Here is a 16225-nt window from a genome sequence, read left to right on the forward strand (position 1 = left end):
CACCTGCCGGATGCGCCCGGCTAACGGATAAGTACCAAAAATTCAAAGGAAAAGAAAGAGGGAGGGGGATAGGGTGAGGAGAGAAACACTTTCAACACTAATATCACCACACCATTAACATTTACCAATACATTATACACAACAAAAATTAAAATACACAACATGTACAAAAAGAAAAAGAAGCTTTTAAAAAAAAATGCAGCATTATAAACGAAACATTAAGAGACATAACAATTGGTGGCTTGTGGTATAAGACATGAAAACCTACAGCCATGCATCATATAAAATTCAGTTATTTTATATTATCCATATATATAAGTATTTACAGATTATTTTACACTAGCTGTACAACACAGAAGTGGATTTCAAACATCCTCAAAATAGTGTTTTTATACTATACAAAAAATTGTATTGATTATTTTTGTCAAATGCACGATCTTAAAAACCATGCACCTGTGGATCTGTAGTTTAGACATATAAATTATTTCAGCGTTTATTTGGTTTTAGAGATGCCTGCAGTATGCGAGTCATAAGAACAATAATAATAATATATATAAAAAAAAAACGCTACGAAGACACTAACTTTTTCTTTCTTAAACTGTGAAAGCCCCACACTGATAAAACATTACAATTGAAGGCCGGGTCACACAGGCTTGAACATCAGTGAACGGTTGCTGACAATTTATACAAGTGAGGTGTGGCCTGATGCTTATTTTGGAGAAGATATTAAATCATACTGTCAAACCAATGGAAGATGACCAAGTGTATATACCGTAGTTCTCCTGCAAGCTTTTAAAACCTTATGTTTCTTCTTCAGGCATGATACAGAATAGTGATGGTCATGTCCAGGAGAACTCTTGAAGAAACATGTGATTTGTTTGATCAGCTGATAAGATTTGCAAAGCTCTGATTTGCTGTGATCACATGATCATGACTAGCAGATCTATCTGCTGACCAAACTGATCACATGCTTCTTTATGAGTTCTCCTAGACATGACCATCATTAATACAGAACTGGTTCAGAACTGTTCAGATTTTGAAGAAAATGTTTTCAAAGCTTGCAAAAGATGCAAAGATAATGATTAAAAGTTTTACCTAAATTAAATTGTCGTTTTGAACTATGCATTATGGATAGACACAATTCACCTGCATTTTAACAACCGCTTGTGGTTTCAAGGCATTCTGATGATAACAGAGCGACAGGGAAGATCACACCCAGGAGCATAACTATGCACAATAAGAACCATTGCTAAGTTATTACAGGCCCTGACTTATGAACCTCCACATCAGACAACCCCCTCTAGTGAGAGCCGCACTGTTCGAATTTCTTTGATAGCAACTGTGAAGACATTGTCAAATGAGAATGCTGCTTGCATATAGCTAAGCACTGGTGACCTCCCCCCTACACAATGGGCCCTCTAGCTGTTTTATGACTAGAATTACATCCTAGTTATAAGAGCATATCGGGGATTTTCAATTATAAACCAATCCATAAAAGGTTTAAAGCACTTATTAAACATTTTCATAACCACAGGATAAAAACACTTCAAAGTGCAGAATTGTGCATTTTTTTAACGCACCTGAACAAACGAAACACCTTTACAAGGTGAGAACATGATGGAAAATTAGAGAAAAATTCACACAAGAAACACTTAAAAGCACAAAAACAAATGCATAAAAAATTGGGTTTTTATAGGAAGTAATGCAAGATGGGCTGTGAAAAATGGGCAGTCCACCAACTTCCAACTGCTCTGTGGGTCTGCTGAGCACTGGCAGGCAATGGGGTGGGTTCTGTGCCCTGCTTGTAAAACAGAGCGGGCAACGCGATATGTGCTGGATGCCTGCTCTGCAGTAACCTCACAGTGCCAACTGACAGATGCGCAATCACTGGAGCTCTCATTCAGTTGCATTATACATCAACCAACACATTGGCTTATGAACCACACAGCCAGCCCATGTGAAGAAGGCCTCACAGGGCTTGGTCACACCAGCAGTGGTGCTCATGTGAAGAAGGCCTCACAGGGCTTGGTCACACCAGCAGTGGTGCTCATGTGAAGAAGGCCTCACAGGGCTTGGTCACACCAGCAGTGGTGCTCATGTGAAGAAGGCCTCACAGGGCTTGGTCACACCAGCAGTGGTGCTCATGTGAAGAAGGTCTCACAGGGCTTGGTCACACCAGCAGTGGTGCTCATGTGAAGAAGGCCTCACAGGGCTTGGTCATACCAGCAGTGGTGCTCATGTGAAGAAGGCCTCACAGGGCTTGGTCACACCAGCAGTGGTGCTCCGGTGAGGTGCAGAGCTGCACACCCACATTCGATTACTCTGCAGGTGGTGTGCGAGCATCATTGCCATTAATGCAGGGTGCAGGCAGCCGCAGGGAGGAAGTGATGCAGAGCAGCGAGCACTGATGTGAACATGTCCTGTGATTCTGACAGAAGTTTATTTGAAGCAACTTTAGTACTGTTTTCGCTTACTATGAGCCGAAAAGATATTTAAATGATAAGGTGCAAAAACATCTCCTGTGAAAAAAACCCTCAGGTGACGTTTAGTGAAAAAGGGCCTAAGTATCCTCAGTTTTCTCATCTGCAGACCTGTTTCAGCTTTTTGGTTTAGAAAGAATAATGTAACAGTTTCTGGAGTTAGCCAGCAATGGCTGCCTCCATTTTCCTCTCAAAAATGGGTTTGCTTTAAGGCAACACTTTGATGAACTGGGAGCCGTCAGGCGGGCACATGGGCAGCTGCATACTGCCCATACGAGAGTGCGTGATCGTACATGTGAAGAACGGAGTGGCCTGTCTTCAGAAGTACTTAGGGATTCGAACGGTGGTGGCAGCACTAGAACAAGGGGGACCATGAATGCTCTATACGATTCTGAGCCTTCACTCTCCATAAGTGTATATGATTATTTTTTCCCACTTTAGTTTTACTGTTAATGGGACCCTCAATCATTTTTATTACTACAATACTTGCATTAGCAACGTCACCCCATGTTTACAGTATAGTGGACTGCTGGCTACCTGTCCTCATTAGCTGCAGTACATGTGGATATGCTGTTTATACAGATTTCTACAGGGGCAATAAGGAGTACAGAGGGACAATTTACAAGCAGAAAAGAGGAGGGAATGCTTCACAAGCACAGTTTTAACTTTCCAAGCAGAGAACAGCACACACTGCAGCTAGTTTACTATCAAAACCACAGAGTAATCTATACTATACATACTGGAGGTGACATGCCACTATCATAACATGGGGGGAAAAAATCCATAGTGCAAGTAAATTGCACTACTGATCAGGGTCCTGTGTTAACCAAGCTCGAGGATCATCAAATGTTTATGGGTTCATGCTTTGAAATTGCTTTGGAAAAGTTCTCATCTGTCCTAAAAATCCCAGGTAATACGGTATAGTCACACTTCAGGGTTTAAAGTCAACTCCAGCATATGAATTATTCTGCCTCTGGGTAATGCTAAACTACTAGAACCTAGTTTAGCTTTTCATTGCCATGTTTCTCCAGCTAGCAGAACTTCCCTCTTTTCTGGTCTATACATTGAAGCAGGTCATTTCAGCATCCAACGCTCAGTGCTGAAGCTGGGCGCCACCATAGCGCTAGTGCTATGCATCCCGCGTAAGAGTAATCCCGAACTACATCTCCCTCTGAGTTGCTACAATGAAGGGGGAATAGCAGTGATTCGGCTCACCCTGCATCCAGCTCACCAGAGGCATGGAAATATGTGCGCCTATACATGACCTGCAGTAGATCTGTATAGCAGTAATTCCTTAAACCTCCCCCAGAGTGGGGAATGGTGGGAACTTGTCTGTCTATAGGTCTCACACTAAACCCACCAAGGTGCCAGGACAAGTATGCCTAATGCAAATACCAATAGCAGGAAGCAGCTAGAAACCCCTGCTTACTGAGCAGTAACAAGAAAGGGCTGGAACAGGGCCTAGAGTCACACAGCCACAGGGATCCCATCTCCAATATTACCGGCTGCCATCCACACATTACAGCAGCCTCTCTTCTCCCTCAAACCACCAAAAACAATTTTCAGCATGATGGAAAATATTTTTTGACTGTGCTTTACAATCAATATTTGTCACGCCCCAGGCGTGCAAACACTAGGAGATAATACTTCTATATCATTCCAGCCAATAAATGATCGGCTCTATGTCTGTGCTATATTCTAAAAAAATTACGTGACCACATTTGAGATATGAAGGCACTCCTAATCATCAGCAGCACAATCTTTCACAATCCAAGTGCAAAACCTGCTCAAAGCACAGAAACAGCCCTGCACTCTGTACAAAGACAGAGAACAGGTGATTGTCATTTCCAGTAGTCAGTATACAAGCAGCACTCAACATACTGGGTGAGAGGAATAAAGGGCAATTCAGGAACTTTGTCCAGCAATGATAACTGCTGGATATAAGAGGGTGTCAGTATTATCTCTGCATGTCAAATCCATTCAAACGCCATCCTAAAATCACAACAATCAACTACATCCAATGTGCACAAGGAGTAGAATCTTCTGATAGACGTAAAGTGGCAGTTTCACTTATCCGGGTGTAACTGTAGTGACCACTTACATAATGCTCTGGGGAATGGCTATATAAATCTGTTATAGTGTTCTGCAATAGAAAACATAATATTCAGTAGTAAGCTAGACATCTGGTCTTGAGAAAAATAATATCTACAGATATATATATATATATATATAATAATAATAATTTACGGTATATTCTTTTTAAAATATGCGTACTCTTGATAAACCTCTTTAAATTGAACCTGTGTCAAAATGTGTACGGAGTGAGACTTCCGGCCTGAGTTATAAAGTGTGCCCGCCCCTTCCTCCCTCAGTAAGCTGCTCCCATTGGCCAGCAGTCACTGTCTAGTCTTGTGATGTTGGTGACAGCATTAACCGGCTCAGGTCTGCAGTTAGTCTGGTATAGTGCGAGACAAACCTAGGCCCAGAGCCTTATGTATAGAGAGCATGTATGCCTGTCTGTAGCAAGCTATTTAACTTGCAAACCAGCACTGTAAAAATTACAGTTGAAGGCAGGACAAACGTTTCAGGGAAGCCAAAGTCATTTTCAGGAACACTGAGGGAGGTCAAGGCAGGGCACAGACTTCCTGTACTTCTCAGAAATTTAAAACATGAATTATAAAACCTACAGGCAAAAAAAGAACACTGGCAACTCCTGATTATCACTCCCTGTAGCTGTACTTACATTTTACATGCTAAGCACATTTGTGACACAGGTCTGCTTTATCATAAAAAGATCTTATAGGTTCTCTTTAAAAGGCCACTAATAACTGTCTGCGTAAAAAGTTTAAAAATAACCAACAGCAGCATGTGGAGAATGCGTCATTCATGGTACAGAGAGTGGGAGTAGCCAGGCATTTCCACGACCAAAGGATTCCAAGAAACAGACTGCTCCGATGTAAAACAAATAAGGTCTGTCTTCTAACAGAGCTGTAAAATACTGCAGACAGTAGGCTTGCCCCGCAATGCGACATCTCGTACCAAACATTCATTGTGCCGCAATGGTAGTGATTATCCATTCCCAACACTGCCAGCCGAGTCCTTCCATGTCTTCCATAGAGAAGTCCATCAGAGCTCAGTGTTACAACTGCTGGACTTTGGAAGGGTCACTCATACTGTCCGTCCGATGCCGGGTCAGCTGCTGCTGGTGTGATGGGGCATAAGTGCTTTGCTGTACAGGAAAAGAGGAGAGGATGAGCTGGGCAGACTGATTCCCATGAACCAATCTGGATGCCTGCGAAGAGAGACAGAAAACAAGCTTTAACACTATCCACAAGTGTGTTCTCCTTACATTAGTTTGACTCTAGCCTTAATGTAGGAAAAAAATGAGAAAATGAAAATGATGCCAGGGACAGAACCAAATAGCCTTTGGACCCCAATGTTAGTGTGGCTTGGGGAAATTACCAGTGGATACCCATGAGATGGCCAAAAGACCACTGACATTCAACACTATACATCAGGCAATGTATGGGCAGATCGACCATGAGATAGACCTGTTGGCCACCCATACATCGTAGACAGACGTGTCCACGGGTGCCTTACCACGAGTCGCGTGTGTGATGTCAGACACGCCCCTGGTGCCACAATATTTAGGCATTCATGGTAACCGGGGACACAGAGTTATACCGGAGGAGGCAGGGAGTTGCAACAGCGAGCACACTGTTACAGCTGTGCACCAGATCAAGCATCTGCAGAGATTGTTCCGTACGTACGATTGATGCTTTAGACCGATTTCAGCCCAAAATAAATCGAACTGTTACAGCACCAATTTTCATCTGATTCGATAAATTATTGAATCCGTCAACTGGGCCACAAAATCGGTAGATGTATGGCCGCTTTAAAGGGAATCAGAAGTGAAACTAAACTTATGATATAAATGTATGTGTAGTACAGTTAAAAAATAGAACATTAGTAGTACAGATATGAGTCGAATATTGTTTCCAGTACAGGAAGAGTTAAGAAACTTCAGTTATCTATAGAAAAGAGCTTCTCTGAGCTCTCCGACCAAGTTTGGTCGGCTACAGTGCTTTTTTATGAGGCACTTATCTCAATCTGTCTCTCACGGATTGAAGGTTTTACTGCAGGAAAGTTCAAAGGGTCGTTAGCTCTGCTCTGTTTCATAGTTTAAAATACAGCGTATAGTTGTAATCTATGAATTATCCATACTACACATTCAATTCATCATAAGTTTTTTTTTTGCTTCAGTGTCACTTTAAGGGTGAGTACACATACAATTTTGATTGCCCAATTTTATCACCTCCACATAATATTAAAACTTACCTACACAATCTGTTAATAGTATTCCAAATCTGTTGGCTCTCATACTACATGGAGGTGGTAAAAAAGGGCAATCATTGGCCAATCAAAATTTGATGTGCGTATGCACCTTAAACCTCAGCAGGAACAAAGACAAAAAAAATCTATAACTATTCATGTCCTTCTTTAAAGAGAAACTATTAGCTATAATATCCCCCCCCCAAAAAAAAAAAACAACAACACATATGTACATAGATAAATACTTGCTCTACTTACATAACAGATGTATTGTAGTGTCCACGTTTTGATTTCTGAGATTCTTATATAGTGACAAGAATCTTGTTGCTGGCAGGGGTCATCTTGTGTCCTCCAGCAAAACTCTGCCCCATCCCCCTCCCCCCCCCGTGCACGGATTCTGTGCACAATAAATGCAGCAGGCACAGGCTCCCCTACTAATGGATCCAAGTGCTGCCATTCCCATCTATTCTCTGCACTACCGCCGGCGATAGTGCAGATAGTATAGAAGGGTACTGCAGCGCCTGGAACCATTATTAGGAGAGTCTGTGTGCGTCGCCTTTATCCTTCCCCAATGTTCAGCACGGGGAAAAGAGAATGCGGTGAGCGTGCAAAGAGGGGGCGGACATGCCACTAAAGGAGGCAGGCCGAGGAAAGTGACAAGAGATAGCCCCTGGTCCCCCTCCCTGCGCCCTAGAAGCCTTACGACAACCACAGAGAAGGGGAGACCAGGCGGCCACTCACAGAGGAGAGAGGTGAGTGACAGAGGCTTCAGCCAATCAGGCTGATTCAGCATGCCTATCACTTCTTTTTTTGCGTCTGTGCACCATGTTAGAGCCTGGGGGCATGGGGAGAGAAAATCTATTTGAAAAAAAAGCAAGAATGATTTTAAACTTTTGAATTGCCTGTTTAGCCCCCTTTTTACTAATATAAGAGCCTGCAAAAGAGAACTGATTTTGTATTTATATGCCTAACAGTTACTCTTTAATATTTTAATCTTTGCTGCACTTCAAAGCCCTTTGTCTAGAGTAGCCCAGGTGTGCTCTGATAGGATGATTACCTGCAAGAACTGCTGTGGCTGCTGCCCAAGTTGTGCCTGTTGTTGCTGCTGCACTGATGAGAGCTGTGGCTGTTGCTGCTGCTGCTGTTGGTCTTGCTGGCTCTGCTGCTGCGGTGTGATGGAAATAGTCTGTGGTTGTTGCTGCTGTGTAGCAAATGTTGGATAGGCAGTTACAACTGGCCCCACAAACATGGTACTGGGAACCATCACTGCTCCACAAGCCACCGGTGTGGTTACAAGTTTAGTCACTATTTGCTGAGCTTGTGAAAACCTGTAGGAAGAATAGGTTTAAAAAATAGGTTTAAAACTAGCATTACACAGAGTATGCCAAACATACCACTGAGCAGGTCAGTCACAATCTATAAAGGACTAATATAGAGCAAAATCTTAATCTTATTTAAGTGGTAAGTGTAAATGCCGCAAACAATACTGTATGCTTTTTCTAGTCTTTAGTCACATCAAAACTCATTAATTAAGCTAGCTGTCTATAATAGGTTTTCCAAAAGTACCTTATGCACTTTCATTATTTAGCTACCACAGCTGCACGGTGATAGTGAATGATTAGAGTGGTTGGGTGGAGGGGATGGGGGGGAATAGTTGAGTGGTTGGTGAGAAGGTGAATGCCAAGTCAGGAGTGACATGGGTATGTGGGGCAAGTGTGAAGTGTCAGGAGAGCCATTATGAGTGTTGGAGGAGAGATGAGGTTAGGAGCATAGGCGAGGGTCAAGGAAGGTGACATGCGGAGGGAGAGAAAAAAATGGAAAAGGTGCAAAGGTCCAGAGAGGTGAAGCAGAGGTGGGTGGTGGGTGCGATGTTGAATTTGCAGAGAAGGTGAGGGAAAGATGGATGAGAGATAAGCGTATAGATAGTGGTCACAACAGGTCACATAGCGGGATAGATTAGGTTTAGGTGAGGATCAAGACTGGTAACATCATGCTTTGGAGTAAAAGATAAGGTTGGGTAAGGAGAGATGACATTACAGTGAGGGGGTAAATAAAAAGCAGGTTCGTTTCAGAAGTGGTGACATGAGGGAGTAGACAGGAGGGTGTAGGCGAGGGTCAGAAGAGAACAATGTTAGGGAGTGAAAGATAGAGGGAAGGCGAGTGTAGTTGGGTCAGGAAAGGTGCCTAGTGGAGTGGCAGATGAGAGGTATGTGGGGTCAACACAGGATACACTGGGGAGCTTGGAGAGGTAAGTATAGATCAGGAGGGTTAGATGAGAGGTGAGTTGGTTAGTACAAGGGGTGAACACTTCCACAAGACAGAAGGGGTGGCGACACGTGTACAGCCTATTATGAGGAGTATAAGAAATGCTGTTATGAGGAATATAAAAAATGCTGTGTGACATCACTTCACATTAACATTCCAGCAAAATATCCTTTCATAAAACATACAGGTTTAAACACAGGCGTAGGGCTTCATATATAATTAGAATGATATATTCTATTGTTGTTGTTCTAATAGAATAGAAATGGTAAACTCACCTGATTTGTCTGTCCTGGGAAAACGTGGTGACGGCCGCTCCCTGGTTAGCTTGTGGCATGTTGGATGGCATTTGCACCATGTTAGCAGTGGATGGCTGTGAGATCACCATGGTATTGTAGATTGGAGCAGACAGTGAGCTTGGTGTCTGGTTAGACATGGATGTCTGCTGAGTGTGTCCGCCGTGCATGTTCTGCTGCCCCTGCTACAACACAATCACAGCTGGAGACTGACTGATTCATGCACACAGCAATGCATTATGGATACATGCTAAATAAATACCGCTAAAACACATCTGTAAAATTCACAAATATCTGCAGGCAGAAAAACTCTGAACGTGTGTGTGTATATATATATACACACACACACACATATATATACAGTGGAGGAAATAATTATTTGACCCCTCACTGATTTTGTAAGTTTGTCCAATGACAAAGAAATGAAAAGTCTCAGAACAGTATAATTTCAATGGTAGGTTTATTTTAACAGTGGCAGATAGCACATCAAAAGGAAAATCGAAAAAATAACCTTAAATAAAAGATAGCAACTGATTTGCATTTCATTGAGTGAAATAAGTTTTTGAACCCTCTAACAATAAAAGAAAACCTATGGAGGGAGCTCAAGCTCAGAGTTGCACAGAGACAGCCTCGAAACCTTAGGGATTTAGAGATGATCTGCAAAGAGGAGTGGACCAACATTCCTCCTAAAATGTGTGCAAACTTGGTCATCAATTACAAGAAACGTTTGACCTCTGTGCTTGCAAACAAGGGTTTTTCCACTAAGTATTAAGTCTTTTATTGTTAGAGGGTTCAAAAACGTATTTCACTCAATGAGATGCAAATCAGTTGCTATCTTTTATTTAGGGTTATTTTTTCGATTTTCCTTTTGATGTGCTATCTGCCACTGTTAAAATAAACCTACCATTGAAATGATACTGTTCTGAGACTTTTCATTTCTTTGTCATTTGACAAAATTACAAAATCAGTGAGGGGGTCAAATAATTATTTCCTCCACTATATATATATATATATATATATATATATATATATATATATATATATATATATATATATATATATATATATATATATATATATATAATAAACATAAGCTAATAGTGCGGGAAGGAGCAAAAGTTTACATCGTAAAAAGTATATTTACCCCCTATAAATTTTTATACTTGGTCTAGCCTTTTTTTTTGGTCAAAGATGACTCTTAAAAAGTAAAATTTCCAGGTATGATAAGAAAAAGTATTATTAATAAAGATAAATCTTGGGGTACAATCCTTTATATTGTGAAGGATCAAAACACAGTCCTTTTTTAGGGCAATCCACCTTGCCCCTCAACACATTTGTAGCTTTAGAAAAGGACTATATTGGTTAATGCAATCTCAAAAAGGCAAAAAAAGTCTCTGAAAAAACTTTATTGACACATGTAGAAAAAGATCAAAATATACGGCTCTTCAATATCACAGTGGTAGATCAATAAAAACACATTGGATTGACTTATGCCAACAATTGGTTGTAGCTAAGCGGGTATGAAACTTCAAGGCAACGACACATGTTCGTTTCGGGCTTTTATATAAGATATGTGCCCTTCATCAGGCCGTGATACCCAATTCTAAAAATAAAAACAATATATAACAACACATTAAAATCACAAACTGTAATTCATCAGACAAAAAGAATTGTCGCAAGAGAACCACCACCAAGAAAAGTTGATAGTATGTACACCGAGTTCAATCCAAAAACCCACATGCCTACCTAGCCTAGATCGCGTATACACCTGATAATAGGATGTGTGATATATATACAAAGATCAGGCTAGAGGAATGTAGTACCATAAGAATGTGTCAAGATGAAGATAGATTGAGCAAAGAAAGAAATAAGAACCCAAGGAGGAGTTCTCAAGAAAGACCAAGGTGGAACTGCCTCATAGAGACTAGTAAATATCAGTCCCCAGGTAGTGTGCGTCTGGTGAGTTCAGACGCCCCCCAGCATATGGCTCATTTTGCCTGATTGGTCTTCCTTTTTCTGGTTAAGCAACACAGGTTTGTCGATCATTCCCTTTTACTTCTTTTTATCTAGATCTTTGATTCAGCCACACTTTGTGCATGACGTTCATACACATCTTTTTCTGACCAGTATGTGGACATGGGGACTGATATTTACTAGTCTCTATGAGGCAGTTCCACCTTGGTCTTTCTTGAGAACTCCTCCTTGGGTTCTTATTTCTTTCTTTGCTCAATCTATCTTCATCTTGACACATTCTTATGGTACTACATTCCTCTAGCCTGATCTTTGTATATATATCACACATCCTATTATTAGGTGTATACGCGATCTAGGCTAGGTAGGCATGTGGGCTTTTGGATTGAACTCGGTGTACATACTATCAACTTTTCTTGGTGGTGGTTCTCTTGCGACAATTCTTTTTGTCGTATCTGATGAATTACAGTTTGTGATTTTAATGTGTTGTTATATATTGTTTTTATTTTTAGAATTGGGTATCACAGCCTGATGAAGGGCACATATCTTATATAAAAGCCCGAAACGAACATGTGTCGTTGCCTTGAAGTTTCATACCCGCTAAGCTACAACCAATTGTTGGCATAAGTCAATCCAATGTGTTTTTATTGATCTACCACTGTGATATTGAAGAGCCGTATATTTTGATCTTTTTCTACATGTGTTAATAAAGTTTTTTCAGAGACTTTTTTTGCCTTTTTGAGATTGCATTAACCAATATAGTCCTTTTCTAAAGCTACAAAAGAAAAAGTATTAGACAATCACGAACAGCACATATCATACCTGGCTGGTGTTCTGTAGAGGCTGCTGCTGCAGCATGTGTGGCGCCCCCATGTGGCTGGTGTTCATTCCCTGCATCTGGTTGCTTTGGACCACCTGGCCCTGCATGGTGAGCTGCGGCAGCTGCTGCATGTTGGAACTGCTGCCAGAGGAGGCCTGCACTGACCCAAAGTTTAGACTGGGCATAGGCTGCTGCAAAAACATCTGTGGGGGGGAAGGGGGGGAGAGGGCACATGTTACTTTTGCACTACTGCATGGTGTAAATACATCCATACAATACAACATCATATAGCTTTATTTTCTCATATGGCAACTGATGGTTACATGCTGCTCCACAGCGAATGACACGGCTGTATTTAAAAAAGAAAGACATTTTCAGTTACCGGTACATTTTTGGCAGAGTGAGTTTAGTTGGATATAATCTGAATTGCAGTGTTAGTGGATGGTTATTAATTCAGTTTTATAGTCTACAGTTTGGTCAGAAAGCTTGTTTGAACCTTGATATATAAATCTTTTTTCACTTATTAGCCCACCTGTCAATGTTTGTAGTTTGCTGCAAAACATGTTGGCGAGCTTTAAGGACATGGTTGGGTATCACTGATGCAAAGAATCGTTTGTACTGTGACCCCCTTTTTACGTAAGTCTAATAAGGAGTAAACCGATTTTCCCCTTTTCTACCACAGCTCTTTCCTGCCTCTAGCAACACCCAATTATTGCAGATGATATGACACAGGTAATGGTAGCCTATCACATGGCTGGGCAAAGTTTGTGCGACCCGAGCCACCTGCTGCGGATTCCTTGGCTTCCTCCCCTCATCTCTCAGATCAGATGTGATCAGAGAAAGATTTGTCTCTTGGTCGATCTGCCCATACTGTATATCGTCTAATGTATGGGCACCTTAAAGTGCATCACTCCTCTTTCGGCGCCTGGCCGAGCCTCCCCTCAGAGAAAAAACGCCAACCTATTTACTGCAGTAAATAGCTTGGCGTTTTTCTCCGAAGAGAGAGGGGAGGCGGGACCAGGCGCCAGAAGTGGAGTGATGCAGGGGCATCGGGACGGCTCCGTGAGACGAGACTCCGCAGGTAAATATAACATTTTATTACAGCAGCGCTGATGGGTTTTTAATTTTTGAATGGCGATCCACTTGAAGGGGTCCAGGTTGAGCATAAGTGGGACTCTTGTACCTGACTAATTTTAATTAGACCAACCAAATATACCAGATGTGCAGGTGGTTTACGGAAGGGAATGTACAGAGCAGCTTCATGGAGCTGATTTCAAACATCTGATCAGGAGCCGAGAAAATACACAAGTGCCCACAAAAGCACATTTACAGTTATCACAGTAAACGTTCAATGCACATTTAGTGTGGTGATCACTTGAACTGTTAATATTCTGTTGATCAGACACCTATCTGCCAGAAGAGACAGTCTGTAGCCAGAATAAAGCCTGCACCTTCAATTATGATTGGCCAATCACTGACCAATTTCACCACTTCCATGTAATATGAGTGTTTATCTACACAATCAGTATTCAACATCTGTAGACCCACATACTACATGGAGGTGGTAAAATTGGTCAGTTATTGGCCAATCATAAATGAAAGTGTGTACCTGACTTTAGGCTAGCTTTTTTTTCAGACAAAACCATTCTTTCAGACAACCAAATAATGTGTGTACAAGGCTTAGGACTCTACAGTCAGTGACTGATTTCAGAGCTAGAAGATCCAGCACATTCATGCATGAGGCTGAACAGTGTGTGGGGTCACCTGGAAGCCTTGCCCGTGGACCATCTGTAACTGCTCCTGGATCTTCCGCAGCTCCTCCTGCTGCCGGTGGATATTTTCCTCTATCATGCGTGTTCTCTGCTCCAGCTGGTCCTTCAAGTGCTTCATGGCTCCAAACTGCGCAGTGAACTGAAAGATGGGCTGAACAATAGAGATTAAGAAGGGCCAGTTAATGTTTCTATAGTGTTTACACTGCACACATTCACTCCAGCCACCTAGACAGCGTCAAAATAGGAGAACACCCATCTAACTTACTGATCACCAACAATTATTGAGAAAAAGATGAAAGATGGAAAAATGAACATATAACAAAAAAACAAACTAACACCTCAGTAGAGGGGAAGCCTCTGGCTAGTCCAAAGGCTTCCCTAGGATCATGCCGATCCCATCGCTCCTGCCCACGTTCCCTCTGAATATATCTGACTGGCACTTGCCAGTTGTATTCTTTTGGTCGTGCTCCCATCAGTGTACAAGTGTAGCCATACTGCGCATGCACGACTACGGTACCACACCTGCACAGTAGCACAATGCTGATCGTGCACAGACTTTTCATCCATGCACAAGCCACTTCATGCTACCGTGCAGCATGGTGGCTTTCCCCCCCAAATTGACACTAGACTACGATACATACACTACACCAGGGGTCTCAAACTTGCGGCCCGTGGGATGGCGCCGGACTAGGTAGCCACGGCACGCAGGGCTCCGGCCTTTTTCATCTTTTTACCTTCTTTGCTCGGTTTTCCTCCTCGGTTGCAGACCACGACTGCCGGGCTGCTTGTGGCCACCCCTCGCTGCTTGCGCTGATGTTGGGGGAATGGATGCTGCTCTCTGCAGTCATGGAGGAGGCGGGATGCCGCACGGCGGACCCTGATCGGCTGTGGGAGGCCCGACACCCGGCTCCATTAATGCAGCCACTGGGGGCTTGATGCCACCGGCCGCTGTGTGCGGTTTGGTCGCTCCTCTGCTGCGCAGCCCGGGATCGCTGTGGCTGCTCGACTTGGGCATCCAGATCCCCTCCACCACGTGGGCTGCTGCACGCTGTTGTCAAGGCGTCCGGGACGCCAGGACGGAGCACGTGAGACATTCCACGTGCGGATGAGGCCGGATCGTCGCCGCTCAGCAGCCATCCGAGAAACTGGTGCTGCCGTCCCACAGTGAACTACTCTGCAGTGGTCGCAGTGGAGGAGAGGCCATGCATTCCAGGTGGAGCTGCCCACAGTGCCTACTCACCATCAGCCAGGCCGCCACTGCTGGGGAAGGGCACAGCCGCCACCAGAGATGCAACAACATCATTTGGCTGCCTTGATGTCAGCGGATGCCGCTACCCTTGTGATCGGGTCACCGCCGCTGTCGCTGCCAGGGAGTCAATGCCACTCCGGGCACACTCAGGTCTGTGTCGGCCATCCATGCAGGCTGCAGCTGGGGGTGAGGCTATTTTCAGGATCCCTCCTGTTGTCCTGATGGATCTGGCATTGCATGCCTACATGAACATTTGTGCCTATGGGACTCATGCCCCTATCTGCCGCTAGTCCCACTGCTACTGCTGCTGCTGCTCCAGTGAGCTGGGGGAGCCAGACCACCATCTTGTCCCCTGGTAAAGCCCGGCCCTCTGCCACTGCTTAATTGTGGGCCAGCCACCCTGGTCCCCACGCTCTCTGGCATCGCAAGGTCCCTTCGACCCCCAACATCTTGCGCTGGCATCGCAAGGTCCTTTCACACTGGGGTCGACGCCGGACCTCACAGCTGTGGACCCATCACAGTCACGGGCCAGTCATCTGGGACACTAACTGGCCAGCCATTTTTTAGACTGCAACCCAAGGGATCTCACTCTCTCTGCTCCCTCACCTTCTCCATCTCTTAGCTTTACTTCTCTCCCTTTCTTCTCCTCTCTCTCTCTCTCTTCCCGGGATAGACTGGGGCGACATCTGATTCAAAGTATCGCTGCAGAAGCGTTTTGAGTGCCTGGATGGCAGCGGATTCCCCCCGGTCCTTTCTCCTGGGTCCACCTTTCTACAAGCTCCTCTATGCTTACACTCTTTATCTATGCCTATAAAAGTTTTGTATCTACTGTGGGATCTACTGTATGTATCGGCAGAAACTGTATGTATCTACTGTATATCTATTGTACCTACTGTATGCTAAATGTTACTGTACCATCACCGACCCTGTATGTGCCAAAATCAATTCCGGGTACAACTCACGTTGTACTTGGCGAAATAAATTCTGATTCTGATTTGCGGCCCTCGATACAATATTTTGTGGCCCTCGCCGGCAAAAGCTTC

General features: G+C 43.4%; 1 protein-coding gene across 2 annotated transcripts in view; it reads right to left on the reverse strand.

Moving 5' to 3' along the window:
* Positions 1-360: 360 nt before the first annotated feature.
* The window catches only part of CLOCK (clock circadian regulator), a 123237-nt gene continuing 107372 nt past the window's right edge, over positions 361-16225 (reverse strand). For both annotated transcript variants that reach the window (XM_068278578.1, XM_068278577.1), the window contains exons 18-22: positions 13926-14084; positions 12164-12364; positions 9353-9555; positions 7870-8140; positions 361-5772 (exon numbers count right to left, since the gene is read on the reverse strand). In XM_068278578.1, the coding sequence (XP_068134679.1) occupies positions 5620-5772; positions 7870-8140; positions 9353-9555; positions 12164-12364; positions 13926-14084 (987 nt within the window). In that variant the 3' untranslated portion in view covers positions 361-5619. The remainder of the gene's footprint in view (positions 5773-7869; positions 8141-9352; positions 9556-12163; positions 12365-13925; positions 14085-16225) is intronic.

The sequence above is a fragment of the Hyperolius riggenbachi genome, chromosome 1 (assembly GCF_040937935.1).
Source record: "Hyperolius riggenbachi isolate aHypRig1 chromosome 1, aHypRig1.pri, whole genome shotgun sequence".
NCBI lineage: Eukaryota > Metazoa > Chordata > Amphibia > Anura > Hyperoliidae > Hyperolius > Hyperolius riggenbachi.